Source organism: Melopsittacus undulatus, chromosome 14 (assembly GCF_012275295.1).
Source record: "Melopsittacus undulatus isolate bMelUnd1 chromosome 14, bMelUnd1.mat.Z, whole genome shotgun sequence".
Classification (NCBI taxonomy): domain Eukaryota; kingdom Metazoa; phylum Chordata; class Aves; order Psittaciformes; family Psittaculidae; genus Melopsittacus; species Melopsittacus undulatus.
The window spans coordinates 1,074,486-1,094,808 of NC_047540.1; the positions used below are offsets into that span (position 1 = coordinate 1,074,486).

General features: G+C 51.7%; 1 protein-coding gene across 6 annotated transcripts in view; it reads left to right on the forward strand.

The window, feature by feature from the left end:
* The window catches only part of LOC101875523 (Scm polycomb group protein homolog 1), a 58,701-nt gene that overhangs the window by 22,160 nt on the left and 16,218 nt on the right, over window positions 1-20,323 (forward strand). For 5 of the 6 annotated variants that reach the window (XM_034069123.1, XM_034069126.1, XM_034069125.1 and 2 more), the window contains 5 exons: window positions 707-777; window positions 1,401-1,635; window positions 4,401-4,489; window positions 5,303-5,546; window positions 19,765-19,997. In XM_034069123.1, the coding sequence (XP_033925014.1) occupies window positions 707-777; window positions 1,401-1,635; window positions 4,401-4,489; window positions 5,303-5,546; window positions 19,765-19,997 (872 nt within the window). The remainder of the gene's footprint in view (window positions 1-706; window positions 778-1,400; window positions 1,636-4,400; window positions 4,490-5,302; window positions 5,547-19,764; window positions 19,998-20,323) is intronic. The other variant, XM_034069128.1, reaches the window with a different exon arrangement.

Genomic DNA, 20,323 nt, shown 5'->3' on the forward strand with positions numbered 1-20,323 from the left:
TAATTCCACATTTAATACCAGGTTCCCCTGAATGACATCTTGCTTTTACCCTCCCTGCTGTACATGGGAAGGGTGAGGGCAAGGAGCAACATGCTTCCTGCAGCAGCGCTCAGTGGAAAGGGCTTTGGTGTTGGGTGTGAGCTGCTGTGTTCAGGCAACCTCTGTTTGGAGGATCCCTGCTTCCATCCTGCCTACAGGCTCCATGTCTGCCTCAGGAAGTGATTGCTGGGGTCAGGCTGATGCTGCTCTGAGCTGTGTGGCTGGACCAGGGAAGCTGCAGCATCAGCATGTGCAGTTTCCTCTTGACTTGGGCTGCTTTTTGCCCACATGGACTGTTCTTAATCCCCAGACTGAGCCATCTCTTTAACAAATGACTTCTAAGGGGCAGTTGTCTGGAAGATTCCACAGCTCCCCATCTGTGCTGGGTGTTTTATATGAAGTTGTAGGTTGTTACCCTCACTCTTTGCAGACCCCTCTCGGCAGCACGGAGGCAGTAGGATGCCGCAGGCAGCACAGTGCTTTGTTCTGCCTGTCAGCTGCGGTTGTAAATCTTCTGTGGTCACAAATATCAGAGGATCTTGATGAGAGCATGTTCCCTGTGAGCACCTCCTCTGTGAAGAACTGCCTGTATCTGGGCTCCAGCCATCTCGCTCTGAGGTTTTTGCTTGTCGGTTCCTATTTGAATCCTTTCGTTTTCTCTTCTCAGGTCACTTCACCTGGGAGAAATACCTGAAAGAAACATGTGCCATCCCAGCTCCTGCCCATTGCTTCAAGCAGGTAAGAGGGTGCAAACAAGAAAGGGCAAAGGGGATGGTGCATTGGTGACCCAGGAGTTCCCTGCCTGGGATAGGCCCCTTTTTTGGCAAGGAAGATGCTTAAGGGTATCAGAGAATTAACATGAAGCCAAGTGTGCTGAAGCAAAGGTAACAAAGATAGGTTTGGGTACTGCAAATGGTGGAGTAGCACAGATTTTACTCTGAGATATGCATGGATGGGAACATGAGAAAGCTTTTACTCTGCCAAGCATAGGCCCGTAGAGGAATGGTTCTGGTGGTGGGATAGCAGCCCCTGGGCATTGAGCACAGAGGTGGGGACAGGGGATGCAGGAGGGAATCAGCACAGTACATGGTACACCTGGGTCTGGGTGAACCAGGATACTCAGCAGCATGGAGGAGTTGTATCTGTTGGGTTGGCTGAGAAGAGGGCTATGAGGAGAGGGTGAGTGGTTACAGATCTGCCAGGGCTCAGCAAGCTTTCTTTAGTGCTCTCTGGTGTCTGCTCCCATGCTGTGCTCGGAGGATGCTGTCAGTCCTGGCAGAACCAGTGTTGATGCTCTCAGGCCATCAGCCTAAACAGTGGAAATCCTGGCTGTGCGTGAGTCCCTGTTCTTCTCCTTGCAGTCATACACTCCACCTGCAAATGAATTCAAGATCAGTATGAAACTGGAAGCCCAGGACCCCCGGAACACCACGTCCACGTGCATCGCCACAGTGGTGGGTCTGACGGGCGCACGCCTGCGCCTGCGCCTCGATGGCAGTGATAACAAGAATGACTTCTGGAGGCTGGTGGACTCTGCTGAAATCCAGCCCATAGGGAACTGTGAGAAGAACGGAGGGATGCTGCAGCCTCCACTGGGTGAGCTGGGGTTCACCTGAGCACCCACATGATGTGTGCGGAAAACCCTGGGGGTTTTATAGCTGTGCCTGGGACAGAGACCCTTGGACTGCCCCTGCCTACCACTGTGATACGGAGCAGCCCTGTCTGGGGGCAGTTTGGGCTGTTAAACATGTAGCCCACACCAGGTCTGTATTTCCACATGGGCATGGTAGCATGGATAAGGAGATGCTTTAGGGGGTAGATGAAAGAGCTCTTTGCACCTAGGTGAGCTGCCTGCACTCTTTGCTGCTCAAGCTCAGGATAAGCACATGCTGACTGTGCTCTTATGCTTTCTGAAGTTATCCCTGTGTACCCATGCATTTGTGGGAAAGAATGCCAGAGCCACTCTGATTCCTAGGGGACACACAGGCAATGGAGGGCACCCTAAAGTCCTGGTGACCCAGGGGTGTGGGTGGTAGCGTTAGAAGGCAGAGCAACCATAATGGCCTCTCCTGTATAAGGAGATATTGTCTCCTTTCCTGGGAGACACGACACAGTCACCCAGGCAGTGCTGGCACATGGCTTGGTCTCTGGCCACTGCCCATTGCTCTGGGCTTCTGATCCTGCTTCCATGTGCTGTTATCTCCAAGGTGTGCTTGGTATGAACTTGGTGTCATCCATCAGGGCATTCCCCTGTGCTCCCCCTGGAGCTGAGCACGATGCTGGTGTCTGGTGGAGCTGCTTTGCTGGGGATCTGTGAAACTTGAGGTAGAGAATAACCAAGAGAACAGTCAGGGCTGAGGCATTGCTGATCCCAACACTGATTTCAAAAGCATTTCAGGTTTCATTCATGCCATCTAAGGGTATTTGTGCCCAAGTGCCTTTGGGTCAATAGGAGCTCAGCTGGGGACCACGTGATGAGGAAAAAAGGTGTGACAAGCTTCCCAGTGATTTAGGTCCTGTCTCATGTGAAGAGACACTTGTAATATTTCATCTCTTGAGTTAATTTCACTTTGGTGCAGCTTGATCACTAACGTGGACAAACAAATGCTTCTTCCAGTCTGGTCTTTGGGTGAACACATCTTCTTTTTGACACTGGCCAAATGAGGAGCTCATTTGCTGGTTGTTCCCTAAAGAAGCACCAAACTCAACCTGCTTTTGCATTCTGCTGCCCATTATTTGTGAAGCATCTTCATGAATCTCCCTCAGTTAGCACATCCCCAAATAAGATCAAGCCAATCTGTAGCGATGCAGGAAACCTTCAGTTGGACACCTGCAATTAGGGGTACTTTTAATCATGTTTTTCCATGGAGCACCATTAGTGAGCTTTGTGGAAGTAGAGCCTGAACTGCAGTGGGACCCTTGGGACTGACCCTTCTGAAGGAAGGAACATCATCAGATGCATGTTCTGGCACATCCCACCACATGAAGCTGTGTGTGTGCAGGTCTAATGATACCTTTTGCCTTTGTATTGGCTACAGGCAAAACCTGCTGCAGCTCTGAACATTGAAGCTGCCAGTTGTGATGCTATTTGCATGTATGCTGCTGTGCATTTGCAGACATCTCTTTGAACCCTTGGTCCCAGGGAGCAGCCCATGAGCTGCCCATCTCCTGTGGGTACTGGTCCTGCTTGGCAGCCATGGTTCCTTGCTCAGCTTTTGCCAGTAGATGGCAATAAGGGTAATAGAGCTGCTGAGCAAAACTCGTTTCTGACTGTGCCAGAGGAGAGAGTTCACGCTCTGCAAGAACTCTTGTGCCCAGCTCTGACCTGTTTAACCTTGGGCCAGGCTAGAATCACAGAATCCCAGGTTGGGAGGAACCTCAGGGACCACCTGGTCCAACCTTTATAAGCAGAACATGACCTGGACTAGATGTCCCAGCACCATGTCCAGGGAGGTGTTAATGGTGGCCAATGTTGTTGAATCCACCACTTCCCAGGGGAGGTTATCCAATGGCTGATTATTCTCATGGGGAAAATCTCCCTCTTGTGTCCAGTCAGAATCCCCCCAGGATGTTGTGTTATGGCATCTCAATGCTGGCAAAGCTTTGCCGTGTCAGTCACCTTGGGATGCTCTCTCTTTAGGTCCAGAACCAGGGTTATCTTCAAACCACCACAGATACACACAGTGCAGTGCCCTGTTCAGCTGAGCAGCACAAATTGCTTCTGCAGGAAGATGCATATTGAGCAAAGAAGGTGTTTTGTGATACCTGGTTGTGCAGTTGCACTCAGGGCCATAGCCCAGAGCATGTGAATTTGCTTTCTTCTTCCATAAGTCCCTTTCTGCTATTTCTGTACTTTTCCTCATAGACAACATTGAGCCAAAAGCTGCCATTCTTTCCTGTAATGGTTAAACCTGTTTCCCAGCCAGGCCACAGCCTCTTCATTTAGTCAGGTTAGCTTGCCTGCAGCTCACTCCAAAAGGTAGAGGAGACCACCCAGGAGCTGAGATTCCCTGTGGAGGAAGAGATTCCATACTCTGAGTGTGCACTTGCTGATTCATGTCTCCCTGTAGCAGGATGACTGAGGCTGCCAGCACTAGTGCTGCACAAAGCTCTGCCTGCATGGGTAATGTACAGACTTGTGTTCCCAGCACAATATTGCAAACAGCCATCCCCAGGGGTTCTTTTCAGCAGCATCATGTTTTGTGTGCAGAGCATCTGGAAAAGGTCACATCTCACCCTCCAACATGAGGAGGAGGGTGATGTGTGATCACAGTGTGTGCCTGCTGCAGAGGCCCCATCCCAGCAGGCGTGTGTTGCTGGATCCAGCCTTAAAGTCTCCATCTCTGCTTCCTCCCCTGCAGGCTTTCGACTGAATGCCTCCTCTTGGCCCATGTTCCTTCTGAAGACTCTGAATGGAGCAGAGATGGCTCCTGTCCGGATTTTCCACAAGGTATTTCACTGTTTGTGAAGACACCCTCTTGGCATGGCCCCTTTACTGCAGAGCCCCAAAGTCACAGCTGGTTTCTCACCAGAGGAGGTGAACAGTGCCCAGCTTTGCCCTGGTGCTGCTTCTCTAGGGCAGACCTGTACCTTCTATGGCTGCATCACAGCAGTGTCATGATGCAGACAGGTGTCTGCTAAGAAAGGGTCTTGGGCTTCAACACTTAGGCTTGAGAGATGGGCTTGATTTTTACTTGGGCTCCAGGTGCTGTGTAAGTCAGGAATGCAATATCTGAAAGTCAGCACCTCTCTGAAACCTTTTAATGTACCAGAGCTTGGGAGGTGGACAAATACTGCTGTGAGGCCACATTACAAGTATGGGTCTGTAGTTTGTAATCTCACATCTTTAGTCAGTGAGCTACAGAAGCCATTCCTGAGGCTTGTGCTGTGCTATGGGATGGTTGATGTGGCTTCAGTATCTCTCAGGTGTAAAAGACAAGGAGGAGCAAGCCCCAGATAAGGATGGGTGGCAGATCTCTCACATGTCTAGCAAAGCTGCAGTCTGGGGAAGAATGACAGAGAATGACTCTCATATCTCAGGTTTTCCTGCTCTAACAAGGTGAGAGTACCTATAGAGGCTCTTTGGAAGTTATTTCCTGCCTGTGCTGCATGGCAGAGGTGTCACAGGGTCCAGTGTTAATGTAGCACTGTGTGGGTTTGGGTTAAGGTTAGGTTCTTGATCTGCTCCTGGAGGGCAGTTTGCTGATGGAGGGGACAGCCCTGGCATATCCTCTTTGAGCACGTTTTCCATTTCTCCTTACAGGAACCACCATCTCCATCCCAAAACTTCTTCAAGACAGGTATGAAGCTGGAGGCAGTGGACAGGAAGAACCCTCACTTCATCTGCCCGGCCACCATTGGGGAGGTGAGAGGTTCTGAGGTCCTCATAACATTTGATGGCTGGAGAGGTGCCTTCGATTACTGGTGCCGATATGATTCCCGGGACATCTTTCCCGTAGGCTGGTGCTCGCTGACTGGAGATAATCTGCAGCCCCCTGGAACAAAAGGTAAGGCCCACGTTGTTGCTTAGGTGTCTTCCTCCTCCTCCATTTACCTCTCAAACAGCAACAAACCAGGCAGAGGTTTGGGTGCCCTGTCTGGCTCTCTTACGCTGCTTCGTGCATGGGAAAGGTACAGGTGATCCCATGTAATTGCAGTGGAACAGCCTGGCCTCGAGGTGCTAAGGAGCAGCCATCCCTGAAGGTGGGCAGGAGATGGCTCTCTGAAGGGATGATGGAGCTGGGCACCCCTGCTGAGGTCTGCTCCTCCTCAGCACTGCCCTTGAAGGCTTTCCTGCACCTTTGGAACACACGTTCCAAGGGAGTTTTGCACATGGGAACCAGACTGTTTGTGAATAAAGTAAGGGAATAACAAGAAGTATGAAGCTGCAAGACTGTTTGTACATGTGGCATGTACATGTGACTGTACCTGTGACAGAGACCTTGCTCTGCCTTGTCCTGTGATCTCTGCTTTGAACATGGGAAGCGCAGGTCTGGTTGGGTTGTATGTGCCTTGTTCCTAGAGCTGTGATTGTTGCTTTGGAATGGTGCTGAGGAGCTTGAAGAGGTCTGAGCGTTGGCTGTGGAGGTTTTCACGTGTGTCTTTAGCTTGCTAGCACTGCAGTTGCATTTAGAACCGGGGAGCTGTCATTGTCCCCATCCTCATCCCTCTGGCATTTGCTGGTTGGCAAATCCAGCACATGCCTGACAATGGAATGAGGAGAGCAGCCTCTCTGCTGGCGCTGAAGGATTACTTAGGAGAGGCATTCCTCTGATGAGACTGTTCCTTGTGAAAACCCAGGGTCAGCTTGTGCTGACCCCTCCGGCTGGCGCTTTCCTGCTGTCCCTGTGTGAGCCAGCCCTGTTCTCTGTGCTGCAAGGGCAGCTCGGGCTCCCCTTGCATGGGGGTGATTCTGTTCTGGCCTGGAACTGAAAGGTTGGTGCTGTTTATCTTGGATGTCTGCATTTGGCCTTGATCTCCCCAGCCTCTCCCTGGCTTCCTGCTGGTTGTTTGCATTCTGTCCTGCAGGCTCCACAGAGCTGCTGGGGACCTCCCGGCTGGGGCTGCCTCCCCAGCACTGCCCTGGGGTCACCCAGCATCTCCAAGGTGCTTCTCAGGTACTGCACAAGACATGGCTGTGTTGGGTGGGAGCTTTCCTGGCACTAAACAGGAGGGTTCAGGAGCAAGGTGAAAATGGCCTTCCTAGGAGAGGTGGGAAGACTCACAGCACCCAGCACAGGCAGCATCTCTCCAGCCTCCGTGTGCCAGGGCTGGGAGGGAGCAGAGCATCCAGAAGTAACACCCCAGTGTGGGGCAAGGCTGTGGTCATTTTGAGCCATCTTGAGAAGCATTTTCTTCCCCCGCTTGGCAGGCAGCAGTGACTCCCCCTCTTGCATCAGCTCCACCAGCAGCCACTCTGCAGTTCCCACTCATATACTAAAGTAGTGAACCCCAAAAGCCACATCTCCCACTCACAGACAGAGGCTCTCAGGCAGGTTTCTGCTCTCTTGAATGTATTGCTCAAGTCCAGAGTCAAAAGCAGGGCTTGCAGAGGTTGTATGAGCCATGCAGAAATGTCCTGGAGTCGGGATCAGCTTTGGCTTTGTGGTATTTTCCTTTCCTCTCTGTGGCTGCCCCCTCCCTTTCCTGGCCCAGGCTTTCCAATTCCCACTTAAACCAAATGAAGGGAGCGCTGGAAGCTTTCCTTGTCTGTAATCAAATTCCTCCCTGTTCCCTTACCTCTCAGCCCTTCTTTGGAGGAGGGTTGAGCACAGTCCTCCCAGGACCTGAGCACTGCTCTTGGCAGGGTTGGAGGATGCTTCACTGCAAAGGGATCCCCCTTTCCTCCAGCTCCAGCAAAGCTTCCTTATGTGCCAGCCTGGAGCCTGCAGGACCATGCAGTGGAGTTGGGCCAGTTCCCATTCCTGCTTGGAATTCCACCTAAATCAGGGAGGCCTGGGGAGACACACAGGAGGTCAGTGCTATGTGTGGTTATATGAGCTCTGCCGCTGGGCACGAGGTGCTTGGGGGAGCTGAGATGTCCTGGGAAGAGTTAACTCCATGGAGACTGATGGTTTCCTGGGGCTGGGGGAAATGAGCTCATGATCAAGGGAAGCAGAACTTCAAAGAGGCCGAGCATGTTTATTTAATGCTGGTAACTTAATTCAGCTCTAATCTGTCCCTTCTGCTGCCTGCCAGCAGTGGTGGAGGAGCACAGGGCTTCTCCAGGCACATCCCCTCTCCAGCTCCAGGGCCTCCCACTCCCACCAGTGTTTGCTTTGCTGGGCAGGGTGCTGGTGGAGCTGGGGCCCAGCCAGCCATGCCGAGGGGAGCTTTCCTGACAACACGTGTGTGTGAAGGGAGCAAAGGGAGGTCAAGCAGCGAGGAGGAGCAGCTCTGCCTGCCAGGTTGGTAATTCCATGGCTGTCAGATGTGCTCTGTGGTGCACAAACCTCCTTGTGCAGCACAGGCTGGAGCTGCAGGGCTCAAACGAACCCAGTGCAGCTCCGGGGGTGCCTGTGCCAGGGGTCAATCCTGCTCCTCCCTGCTCCGCATCAGGCTGGGCTTGGAGCTCTGCTCTGCTGGGCTCCCAGAGCAAGGTGAGATGTGGCCTGTGCATCCTGAGCATTCCCATGCCAGCCAGGCAGCAGCTGGGGAAGGCAGGGGTTAGAACTACATGATCTTAAGGTCCTTTCAACCCTAACTATTCTGTGATTCTATGACTGTCCCAAAGGGAGGAGGTTTCTGTGGCAAAAGCTTCCTCTTGACTTCCCATCCGTGCCAGTGCCACACTCCCAGGGCTGTCTCTGAACCAGGAATCAGCACTCCTCACCTGTAGCGTACAGCATCTTGTATGTCTTTTCATGCCACTTACACACGTGCTCTTTTACCCTTAAACATGTATCCTGGGTTCTTAGGAATAGAAGGTGAGGCGGGTGTCCTATAAAACTAGGTGCTGGCTGGCAGCTTTGAGCTCTGCTCAATGGGCAGACAGTGCTACTGATACCCCTGCAGTTACCTTGCACAGGAGATGCTCAGGACCTTTGGGTTCACTTCAGAGTTTTAGAAACCAGAAATGAAGGCAGGGGTTGGAACTGGATGAGCTTTAAGTTCCCTTCCAGCCCCAACCAGGCTGGGATCCTGTGATTAATTCTGCTCAGCCATGGTTTGCACATCACTGCTGGATGGCAAGGGAATACTGTAACCTTAAAAACAAGGGTGCAGGGACACAGGCAGCCTGCAGCAACCTGCCCACACAGAAGGTCCTTGTACCATTCCTCCACTTGGCAGGGGCATTGGACTACGTGCCCTTCCGAGGTCCCTTGCAATGCTTGTGACTCTGTGCTGCTGAGCTCCTCTGGAGTCCCCTGGTGGGTTCACTGCACCCATTACATTGATTTCCCAGCCCTGTGCACACCAACAGAACACGGTGAGGGTGCCGGTGCTGAGCGGGACAGCAGTGAAGGGGTTAATGCTGGGTGGGCAGAGCTGGGAGCAGCTCCAGCACTGGAATTCCCAGGAGTGGAGTTGCTGCCTTGGCCAGAACCCAGCTGGCGACAAGCCCTGACCGGGATGGGCTCAGGGAGCTGCTGGGGAGGTGATGCAGAGCCAGGGCTGCCCCACAGCCACAGCAAGGGCAGCACAGAGCTGGTGCTGCGGGTGGTCCAACAGGCATACCCCTGCACTGTGTGAGCACACTGCTGCTGTCAGCACTGCTGCCTGGGCCCAGAGCCTGTCCCTCCCCTTGCAAAGCCCAAGTGAAGAGTTTTAGGTAGTTACCATGGGGATGTGTTAAAGTGGAGCTCACATTCACTCCTGGACTCGCATCCGCTCCCGACTGCTCCATGTATTAGCCAGGCCAGAGGCTGGAGCCTGCCCTCACACGGGAGGGCAAGAGAGGGGCACAAAATGCTGCCCCTGGGTAGGAAGTTGATGAAGTGCTTCATCCCTCAGCACTGCTGCTGCCCTGTGATGTGTTGGTTAACTGTTGGCATCTTCAGATGAAGATGATGGTTGGATGCTAGACTTTCTGCCCCTGGGCAAAGGTAATGTGTGTTTTATGGCTTTATTTCTGCTGTTGCTTGGTTTCTCTTCCTCCCTTGGGGCGAGGACACGGTGATGGGTGGAGGAGCCTCATGAGGAGTAGCTGGCAGAGGAACACTCAGGTGAGCTCTGCGTTAAGGCTTGAAGGAGATGGAAAAATACTCCTTGCTGTCACTTCAGGAGTGAGCTGGGGCTCGTCCATCAGGCTGGGTGGTGACTGTTGGTGTTGGGGTGGCTGGAGCTGGAGCACCCAGGTACCGATGGCTGCACGGAGAAGGTCAGCATCTTCTCTTCTAAGAGCGAGTCTGATGCACGTGCAGCCATGGTGCTCTTGGAAGAGCCCAGGGAATATCCCTTGAGCTGCTTGGAGCACGGAGCTGAGTGTTTATCCTGGCTCACGTGTGTGTCCTGGAGTCCGGTTGTGGAGGTCTGGGCCTGGTGCTGCAGGAGGGTTTGCTGCTCCCCAGACCCCTTTGGATACTGATGGTGCCTGTGGCTCAGCACACAGCAGATCTGGGGCTCAGCAGGATCTCGGGCATGGCACAGACCTGATGCTACTGTGGGATGTCTTGGGGCTGGAAAGAGCCTCCAAGCAGAGGAGGTGACCTGGGACAGGCAGTTCCCAGCATCCTCCAGCCTGTCCTTCATATGAAGTTCATATCCTGTGTCCTTCATATGAAGTTGTTTCCCAATTTGGCTTTTCCTCATGTGTTTTATTCTGAAGTAGTTCATAACCCACAGATTATGAATCTCTGTATTCAGGACATTTCCTTCCCTTTTCCATCCCACTTCCTGGTCCAGAACAGGCCTTCAGAGTCTCAGGGTGTTCCTGAGTCCTGGCAGGACATTCCTACAGGAGCCTCACTGTTGAAACAACCTCCCTTTGGGTGAGCAGCACTGGGGTCACTGCCCATTTCTGCAGCATCTCTGATCTCCCACTGATGGAACGTGGTGCTGGGCTGTGCTGGTGCAGGCTGAAGGCCTCGGTGCTTTCAGGATGGAGCTGGACAAGCTCAAGGAAGAGCAGTGCTCCAGGGCTTTTATTTCTGGGCATTCCAAAGTGTCTGACTCCAGATGTCCTGAGCTGAGGTTACAGCAGGGCTGGTGTCTGCCCCACCATCCTCTGCTGCCAGGTTTGGAGGCACTGGTAATCAAGCTTAGCGTGCCCACTGCAATGGTTTGGGTATCTTTAGGGGAGCCACAGGGAGGGCAGTTTCCCACCTAGATGGAGTGGTCTAAGCACTTAGTATTGAGAAGCTTCTCTTGGAGGATTTAGGGCTCCACTCGTTGTTCCTGCCTGTCACCAGCACAGGAGCTCAGTTCCTTAGAGGGATGCAGCTTCTGCTGGAGGAGCCAGAATGATGGACCAAGGTCTGTAAAGCTGCCTATGGTCCATGGGATGGTTGTGGTTGGAACAGTGGATGCAGATGTGGGAGGAATGGGCCCGTTTTGATGGGATTTTTCACAGTGACAATATGGGAGCAAGAACACGACATCATCTTCTCATCTCGTTTCTTCATGGCTTTGTTCCCTCCGCATGCTTTGGAGAGGGGAAGTGAATGCCCAGCTCTAACCCTGCCTTTGGCAAACACATCCCTGTTGCCACTGCATGCAGTTGTATTGACTCTAGGAACTTCATCCTGAACAGACAGCTCCACTTGTTACAAACATTGGACCTTTTGTGGCTTCTCAAGGTTCTGCTCTTGATCTTTGGTGGTTTTATAACTCCTGAACAGCTTTAGGAAAGGAACAAAGCAACAGCCGCAGCCTCCTGGCTCTCCCTGCACTGACAGGTTGGAGGTGTTCTGCTAATGTTTAACCAGGAAGCCAAAGCTGAAAATACAGCTTCAGAGATGAGCAGAACAAGCAGGAGCCCCAGGAACAGCCTGGAATAGCCTGAATCCAGCAGGAATAGCCTGAATCCAGCAGGAATAGCCTGAATCCAGCAGGAGTGCGGAACCATTCCCAACCTGGGGTTTGGGAAACCCACTGGTAATTAACTCTTAAGGCAGAAGATGTGAGTGTGGTGGTCTCTCATGCTGCATGTTGTTGCTGAATGTCTGTCCTTGAGCTAGCTGGATGGAAACAGCAGTGTTGTCATGCTTCCTGTAGGCTGGAAGTCTGGGAGTGCCCTGACTCCTGCTGCAGGTACAGGTCAGGTTGGCTTGGGCATGCTGGAGTCTCCCCCAGTCTGCAGGTTGGTTGCTTCCCAAGAGGATGGCTCTGGGGTTTTCTTGAGGGTTTCCTTGGGGCCTGCTGTGTGGAGCAGGCATGTCAGGCATCCCCTCTGTGTGCATGCTCTGTTACCAGACCCCTGCTGAGATGTGCTGCAGGGTGCAGTGAACTGCCACACAGGTGACCCCAGCCTGGCTTTGGGGTAACCTAATGAAGCAGGAGTACTGGGGCTCCTGACTGTGCCAGTACACACTGGTGTTGCCATTCCTTTTGGAGCTCCCTGCTTCCTCCTGTTTGTTGTCTTTCACTCTCTAACGCATCCCTCAGGAGCTCCAGTTTCAACCCTGCTGATGTGTTTCTGCCACTGGAGCTGCCCAGCTCAGTTCCCATCTCCTTTCTGTAGTGCAGAATTGCTCTGTTTTAATTCCATAGCTGCTCCACAGCTGGTTATCCCAACAACACCCTTACAACAGCTTTATTTTTGCAGTGATGAGACTGATGGGGATGGGGATCACAGCAAGCAAGAATCCAGGTTGTGTTGCAGCCAGTTTGGAGTAAGAGGTAGCGAGATGGGGACAGGAGGAAAACTGCTGGTTTGGGATGGGGAGAGGGTGACTGTAGACAAATTTGGCATGTGCCTTTGAACCATATGCCCTGATAGGCTCATTGCAGCTCCATGCTCTGGTTGTACCTGCAAAGGAGCATCCAAGCGGCCTTGCAGAACTGGACCCAGGTTTCAGCTGTGTGAGCACTGCAGAAATGACAGACTGATGCTGACACATGGTACCAAGGCCACCAGGTTTGTCCACACAGGCTGCAAAGGTTGCTGGATGCTGGCTCATACAAGAGAGTGTCTGTCCAGGTGTGATGAGGACACTGCATAGAAGAACTAAGACACTGCTGCTGCAGTAAGGGCTGGAATTCTGTTGAGGGCTTCCCCTGCAATCCAGATCTGCACAGTCAATCCCTCAAACCAGCCACACTGTCCAAACCAGCCACTTTTCTCTGCAGTGTAAATGGCCATTCTCTACAGTGCCAGGGCCATTCCCAGCATGGTCTTGCTGCTCCTTTGCATTGCCTTTTGGGAGCTGGAAGAGGGGATGGAAGGGAAAAGAGGGGCTGAAGAAGCAGGAATGTCCTGCTCCAGAGTAATTGGCAGTGGGAGATGTTTATGGCTGGTTGTGCAGATGTTCCACAGCAAACATGCTGGGAGATGGGGGGGCTTGTGAGCTGCTATTTAGGGAGAAGCTTGCTTGGCTGCTCCAGTGGTGGAAGGCATGATGCTGCTTTCCCTTACCTTAATGCCACCCTTGGCATTATTAGCTATAAAATATTCATAACTAGGTTTGCCCATTCATTTTATAACTACCCAGTGGATACAAAGCAGTTAAACTTCTTTTTTGTATGGGAGAGAAATTGAGACCTGGGGTTTGGGACTGAGTCAATCTGTGTGCTCAGCACTAAACTGAAAGTGATTTTTGCTGAGGCCAACAGTTTGGGCACCTTTGCTCTTCCCAGGCTGTCACTGCCTTTGTTTCTCATCAGGAGCCAGTCACTCATCCCTGTTTATTTTGCCATCAGCAGGATGGGGACAGTGCTGAGCCCAAGGGATTCTGGTGAATGAGTCTATTGTGTGGCATATCTGTGACACTTTGTGCCAGTCTCAAAGTGCTTCCCCCTGCATTGAGGAATAGCTGCACATGGGTGTTTATACCCTGAAAAGCATCAGTAACTGCTAAGCAATGACAAGAGTCTCTGAAGTGATGCTGGAAACCAGTTAAGACCTTAAAAGGTGGTTTATGTTGTGTGTGGAGCAGAAGAGCCAAGGCAGTGTGAAGGAGCCCTTAAAAACTCACCCTGATCCAAGTGTTTTCCTAATGGGCTGAGGGAAGGGTGGCTCTGGGTTGAGGCAGAGCTTAGCCCTGACTGAAGTTATCTCTGGAAAGGCTGGGACTCTGGAACTGAGAATCCAGGGATCATCTGCAGGCTTGGGGGCTTCTTGCTTGGTTTTCACCCAGAGCAATGAGGATTTCTGTTCTGGCCACTGCTGGTTCTGAGCTGATGTTCTTGTGCAGTGAATGTTACAGCCCCTGTTCTTCCTCCTGAAGGAGCCCCAGGCAGCTCAGAACCCATCAGTTGGCATCTGCAGGTAGGAGTGGTTTTCTCCACACTCTTTGCTTTCCTTTCCCAGGATGCTGGGAGGGATGGAGCACCTCTGCTCTGGAGACAGGCACTCGGGAATGCTGCCTCGTGAGGCTTGTGCAGAAGGCAGCAGCACTTGCTGGTCTCTCAGTGCCTCGTGGGGACTTCTTTCCTTATTTGTTATAGTTTTTTAAAGAAAAGAACCTTAAAAACACCCCAGTTTGTGCCTGGGCAGCTGCAGTGCTCAGAGCTCATCCAAGCACCAGCAAACAACTGGAGTAGGGAAAGTGCTGCTCCAGACCCGGCAGATTTCGAAGCCTTTAAGAAATGGGACACTCATGATGGGTGTTCAGAGTCTTTCTCAGGTGCAACCTAAGACATTGCTTTAGTTTTAAATAACTGCTCTTCTTCGTGTGCTTGGGGATGTCCTGCCCCAAAACACACATCAAAATCCAACCTCGATGTCAGGATGAGCAGGGCGCAGTTTCAGGGACAGTTTCATGTGTGTGCTCTCATGTACCTGCTGGGCAGTGAGGTCTGGGAGGGGAGCAGGAGATAAAGCACCTCATGGCTTGCAGTGAAGGCAGCAGCAAGTTTCAGTAGCCAAAAGGAGACAAATCCTGTGTAAAAAGAAAGTGCATTTTTGGGAGTTAATGTCATGAGAACATCTGGAACATGCTGAACCATGCAGCGCTTGCTCCTCTTGCTGCATTACTGTATTAGATAGATGTGATCCTTCATCCTTAGCTCAAGCAGATGTTGGAGGCTGGAGAGCAGGAATCCCTGCAGGAATTACTGAATTATCAGAGTAACTGCATTCTGGCTTTAAAATTCCAGGATTTGGAGGCTTGTTCATTATCCCTGTCCTTGCAAGGAGCCCCTGTCTCCACACTTGCCCTTTTCTCCTGCCCTATGTCTGTCACACTTGCTGAGAGCTCAGGACATGCCACATCTTGAGCCTTCCCAGCGCCTGTGTTTGTGTCCCAGCCATGCACATGATGGCCAGTGATGATGGGCTCTGCTTTGGGCAGAATCCAGAGGTTTGAAGCTTTCCCGTCTTGCTCTTGGACAGGTGCAGAGCTCTGGTTCCTGTCCAGCTCCAGCCATCAGGATGTCACAGTTTGAGCTGCTGCATCCAGGGAAGGATTCAGCCAGATCTCAACAAGCTTTCCAAGCTCAGGCAGATTTGCTTATCTCAAATGTGTCTCTAATGCACCTCTTTGAGTCATGCTTCTGACCATGCAATGCTGAAGATGGGACAGGGGACCCCTGGAGCACCCAAGAGCCACTGGATGTGTGGCCTACAGAGCATCTCCATAGGTGTTTTAAATGGATAGGAATGGTGTGTTCAGGCTTCTCAGAAACCACCCCTTTCATTTCAGGACACTGTAGTGGTCATCACTGGTACCTATAGAGATAAAGGAGGTGAGCTATGGCTGCATCTGAGAGTACAGTACCCTTGGCATGTAAAATGGAGATCTGGGGGGTTGTGGTCCTGCAGCTGCTGGTGAATGGTGTAGCAGAGAGAAAGGTAGGAAATGTTCTCCATCTTCAACTCTTCCATATTTTCCTACATGTTGTGGCTTTGTATTCGTATCCCAAGGATATAATTTTGTCTTCTTCAGACTGTGATAAGCCTGAGATAAGCTGATGAGTTCCTAGTACTGGCTGACACTCAAAGCATAGATGGCAACTTCACAGTCTTCTGTATGTAACAGTGAGTCCCAGTGCCATGTGTCAGCTGGTGAGGGATGTGTTGGTGTTAGCAAATGGACCCTGAAGTCTTCTCTCTCAGGTCCCTTTGTGCAGGAAGCTCAGAACTCTGGTTTAAACTAACCCCTCAGTGACTGAGAGCCCAGCCTGTGGTGCCCATCTTTCCTTTTGCTCTAAGTTCAGCAGTGTTTGATCCTGCACCTTTAGGGGGATGTTTCTCACTGCAGCCAAACTGATCTGGCACCAACCAGCCCGAAAAGGAGCCAGCCCATTCCTCCAGATCCACCCTTATGCTGGGTGCTGGCAGCAGAAAACTGATGGGGTTTCTGTTCCATTCCTGGGCTGAAATGATGAATTACGAGTTCAGATCACAGAATAGTTGAGGTCAGGAGGGATCTCTGGAGGTCGCATGGCCCAACTCGTTGCTAAAGCAAGGCCAGCTTTGGAGTTGTGCTGGGTTGCTCAGGGCTCATGTGAGCAAAGCTGTGGGGCACAGAGATGCTGCTCTTCTCAGTGACAGACAACCACTGGGGTTTGTAATGGCTCCTCGCTGTGGCTCACCACAGGGTGAAGACTGTGCTCCAAGGAAGATGAAGGTGAGGATGTCTCTGGCAGATGCTCATTGTTGGGCAAACACAGTCTCCAGCTTGAATAAGATGCAGTAAACTGGAGCTTTTGGCAGTTACCAGATAACGGGTGATGGTTTGCAGTGGGGAGATGAGCCCATGTCCTGGGCAGGGCTGTTACCAGTGCTGGAGCTCGGTGGGTGTGATCAGGGCTGAGCACTCTGCACTGCTCCCTGTGTAACCCTGAGCTTCTTGACCACATCCCAGTAACATCAGGGCTCAAATCCTGAAGGAAAATTAACAGGCACCTGGCAAAACCTTCAGGTTCTTTTAGGAAGCATCCGGTCACTGGAAGTGGTTATGGTACTGTAATAGTAATAGGATAATGATAATATGGGCATCCAGAGGGAGCTGGACAGGCTGGAGAGATGGGAGTCTGCAAAGCTCATGGAGTTCAAGAAAGGCAGGAGCAGGGTCCTGCTTGTGGATGAGCTTTAAGGTCCCTTCCAGTGCTGACTGTTCTATGACCTGATACTGAGCAATAATGCATTTGGAAATAAACCAAGAAACTGAAGGCACCAGAAGGCTGCCCCTGTCCCCTGACAAGCAGAACAGGGCTGGTTGCTGGATGCACCATGCACCCTGTTGTTTGCATTGGTGCCAGGCGAGGTTAGGTTGGGTGTAAACCACTCGAGGACATTCTGCACTTCACTGTTAGTGCAGGTTACTCACAGCAACCCCCCGGAGCTCGGTATGACAGGGCAGGGACAGCAGAGTTCTCCATCCCCTGCAGTGCATGGAGGCACACACAAGCTTTGCTGGTGGCAGGGGTTGATGGCAGCCACACGAGGAAGAGGAGGAGGAAGAGGACTCCTCTGCAGCACCAGGTGACCTCTGTGTCCTAAACATGCCCCAGCCCAGTGGCCTTGCTGTGACTACGAGCTGGCAGCCTGGGCTCAGCTCACTGCCCTCCTACCCCTTGGCACATCCCAAGGCAGGAATGCCCATGGAGCTGGAGCCTGGGAGTCCTGGTGGCTCCTGGGGCCTGGCCAGTGTGTCAGGTAACACCAGGGCTGGTTTAGAGGTGCCCAAAGGAACCATTGCTCAGGTTGCCTCATGCCCAGGAGAGCACAGGGTCAGAGCTGGAGTCAGACCTGTACAGCAGAGCAGGGTCCTCCACCTCCAGTGGGTCGTTCACATTAAGGCCAAAATGAGCTGCCACTGATGAGACCTTATACATGCCTTATACACACCTTATACATGCCTTATACACACCTTATACATGCCTTATACATGCCTTATACACACCTTATACATGCCTTATACATGCCTTATACACACCTTATACATGCCTTATACACACCTTATACATGCCTTATACATGCCTTATACACACCTTATACACGCCTTATACATGCCTTATACATGCCTTATACACACCTTATACATGCCTTATACACACCTTATACATGCCTTACACACACCTTATACATGCCTTATACATGCCTTATACATGCCTTATACACACCTTATACATGCCTTATACATGCCTTATACATGCCTTATACATGCCTTATACACGCCTTATACATGCCTTATACATGCCTTATACATGCCTTATACACGCCTTATACATGCCTTATACATGCCTTATACACACCTTATACACGCCTTATACATGCCTTGTACACACCTTATACATGCCTTATACACACCTTATACATGCCTTATACATGCCTTATACACACCTTATACATGCCTTATACACACCTTATACATGCCTTACACACACCTTATACATGCCTTACACACACCTTATACATGCCTTATACACACCTTATACATACCTTATACACACCTTATACACACCTCCCCAGAGCAGCCATGCCATCTGCTTGGGCTGCACCCTGGTTGGCAGTGAAGCAGTTACCAGAGCCCTCAGTTCACTGCCCCATCCCTGCAGTGTCTCCTGCCTTGGGCTGTCACCTCACAGCCCAGTGATCTTCTCCAGGCCCCTGGAAAGCTGCACCCAGCTCCATTTGCTACCCCTGGGCTGTTGGCAGCAAACTGAGTCTGTGCCAAGGAGTGAGTCCCTGCTCCCATTCACTGCTCCTAAACCCTCCTTAAAACCTTCCCAATCCCTTTACATACCCACAGTCGTGCTGCCATCATCAGCCTGATGCCATCCTGCTGTCAGCCTTTCACTGCACTCTGCTGCCTTGGCCAGGATTTTCTCCTTCACTGTAAAGACGCTTGCTTTAAAAGTGAGGGTTTATGACATTCAAAGCCCCCACATTGAATACACAATGAGGTTTCCAGCGTGGAGAAACAAGACATCCTGATGCTCACTGTGCATGTTTCAAAATGGACCTGTTGAACAAGTCCAGAGGAGGCCACGAGGATGCTCAGGGGCTGGAGCAGCTCCTGTATGGAGCCAGGCTGAGAACACTGGGGCTGTTCAGCCTGGAGAAGAGAAACTGTGTGGAGACCTCAGAGCAGCTTCCAGTGTCTGAAGGGGGAAACAAGGATGCTGGGGATGGACTCTTCATTAGGGACTGTAGTGACAGGACAAGGGGTGATGGGTTCAGACTGAAATGGGAAATTTAGATTGGATCTAAGGAAGAAATTCTTTCCTGTGAGGGTGCTGAGGCACTGGAATGGGTTGCCCAGGGAGGTTGTGAATGCTCCATCCCTGGCAGTGTTCAAGGCCAGGTTGGACAGAGCCTTGGGTGCCCTGGTTTAGTGTGAGGTGTCCCTGCCCATGGCAGGGGGATTGGAACTGGATGATCTTAGGTCCTGTCCAACCCGAACTATTCTATGATTCTATAAAACCTGGGAGGGTTTGGGTTTGTTTCCTTTTAGCAGGAGTTTAGAGGCAATCCTGGTCCGCTGAGCTGGGCCAGCATCACCCCCAGCCTTTAGCAGGACTTGGGAGAGGTGAATGACCAAATTCAGGGGATTTGTGAACCAGAAACCTGGTTTTGTCACGGCAAGCATGAGAACATAAGAAGGAACAGAGCCTGTGCTGGCACCTCCTTACCTCTGGCTGTGTGGGACAGGAGCAGGACAGCACATCCAGCTGAGATGAGCTGATACTCAGGGCCAGGATTCCAGTCCTCAAGGGCATCAGGGATGGAGCTGGTACCATCACTGCATTCACTGGTCATTTAGGGACAGAGCAAATGTGAGTTCTGCCTTGGGAGAGGGGATTTCCAGCACAGCACTGGCTCTGGGACTCTCAGGCAGGTCTTGACTGATCCTTCCCCTAGGAATGCTTTCCATGCGTTCTATGGTCGCTGGCAGGTCACCACTCGCAGCAGGAAGGGATGTAGGTGCCAGTTCTTTTCAGGAAGGAAGGTATGGCTGAAAGCAGGATCCTTGAGCTCAGCCCAGCCACGTCCCACAGCTCCAGTGCTGAAGCAGGATCAGTGCCTTTGGTTTTTATCCTGGCAATGAGAGCTGGAGCCTCCGTCCAGGGGGCTGCGAACGCTCCAGGTTTCCCATGACGCTGTATAAAGATGGAGCCTGCTCTTGTTTTCATTCTCGCCTGATTTAATTCTATTTGCTTTTTCTCTTTTTATTTCAGTTGTGATTCCAAAGAGCCCTTTACCTGCCTCCGAAGTAAACTCGGAGAAACCTAGCATGCACAGTAGCACAAAGACTGGTTTGGGGCATCAACAAGGGCAAAGGCGTCGCAAAACAGGGAAGAAGCGTGGTCGAACGACCAAAGCGCTAATCCATCACCCCATGCCTACACCCTCCAAGTCAGTGGAGCCTTTGAAATTCCCCAGAAAGAGAGGCCCCAAGCCTGGCAGTAAGGTAAAAGCTGATGCTGATGCAGGCGGGTGAAAAGCAGGTGCTGCAAGTTCTGCCATGGGATGGTGCATGCGTGTGTTTGTGCACGTTTGTCTCAGCCTCTGGCTGTATGACTGCAGCAAGTAGGAGACCAGAGGGGTATGTGGGCTGGGAGCATCCCTCAGAGTCCAGCCCCAGAGCTGTAGAGAATGTCTGTGTCCTCAAGATCATTTCCATCAAGAAACTCTGTCTTTGGAGCTGCATTAGCTGTGGAGGTAGCATGGCAGATGCTGTGATCATGACAGGATGGCCGAACAGTGGAATAAGCTCTTGGGTCCATCGTGTGCAGT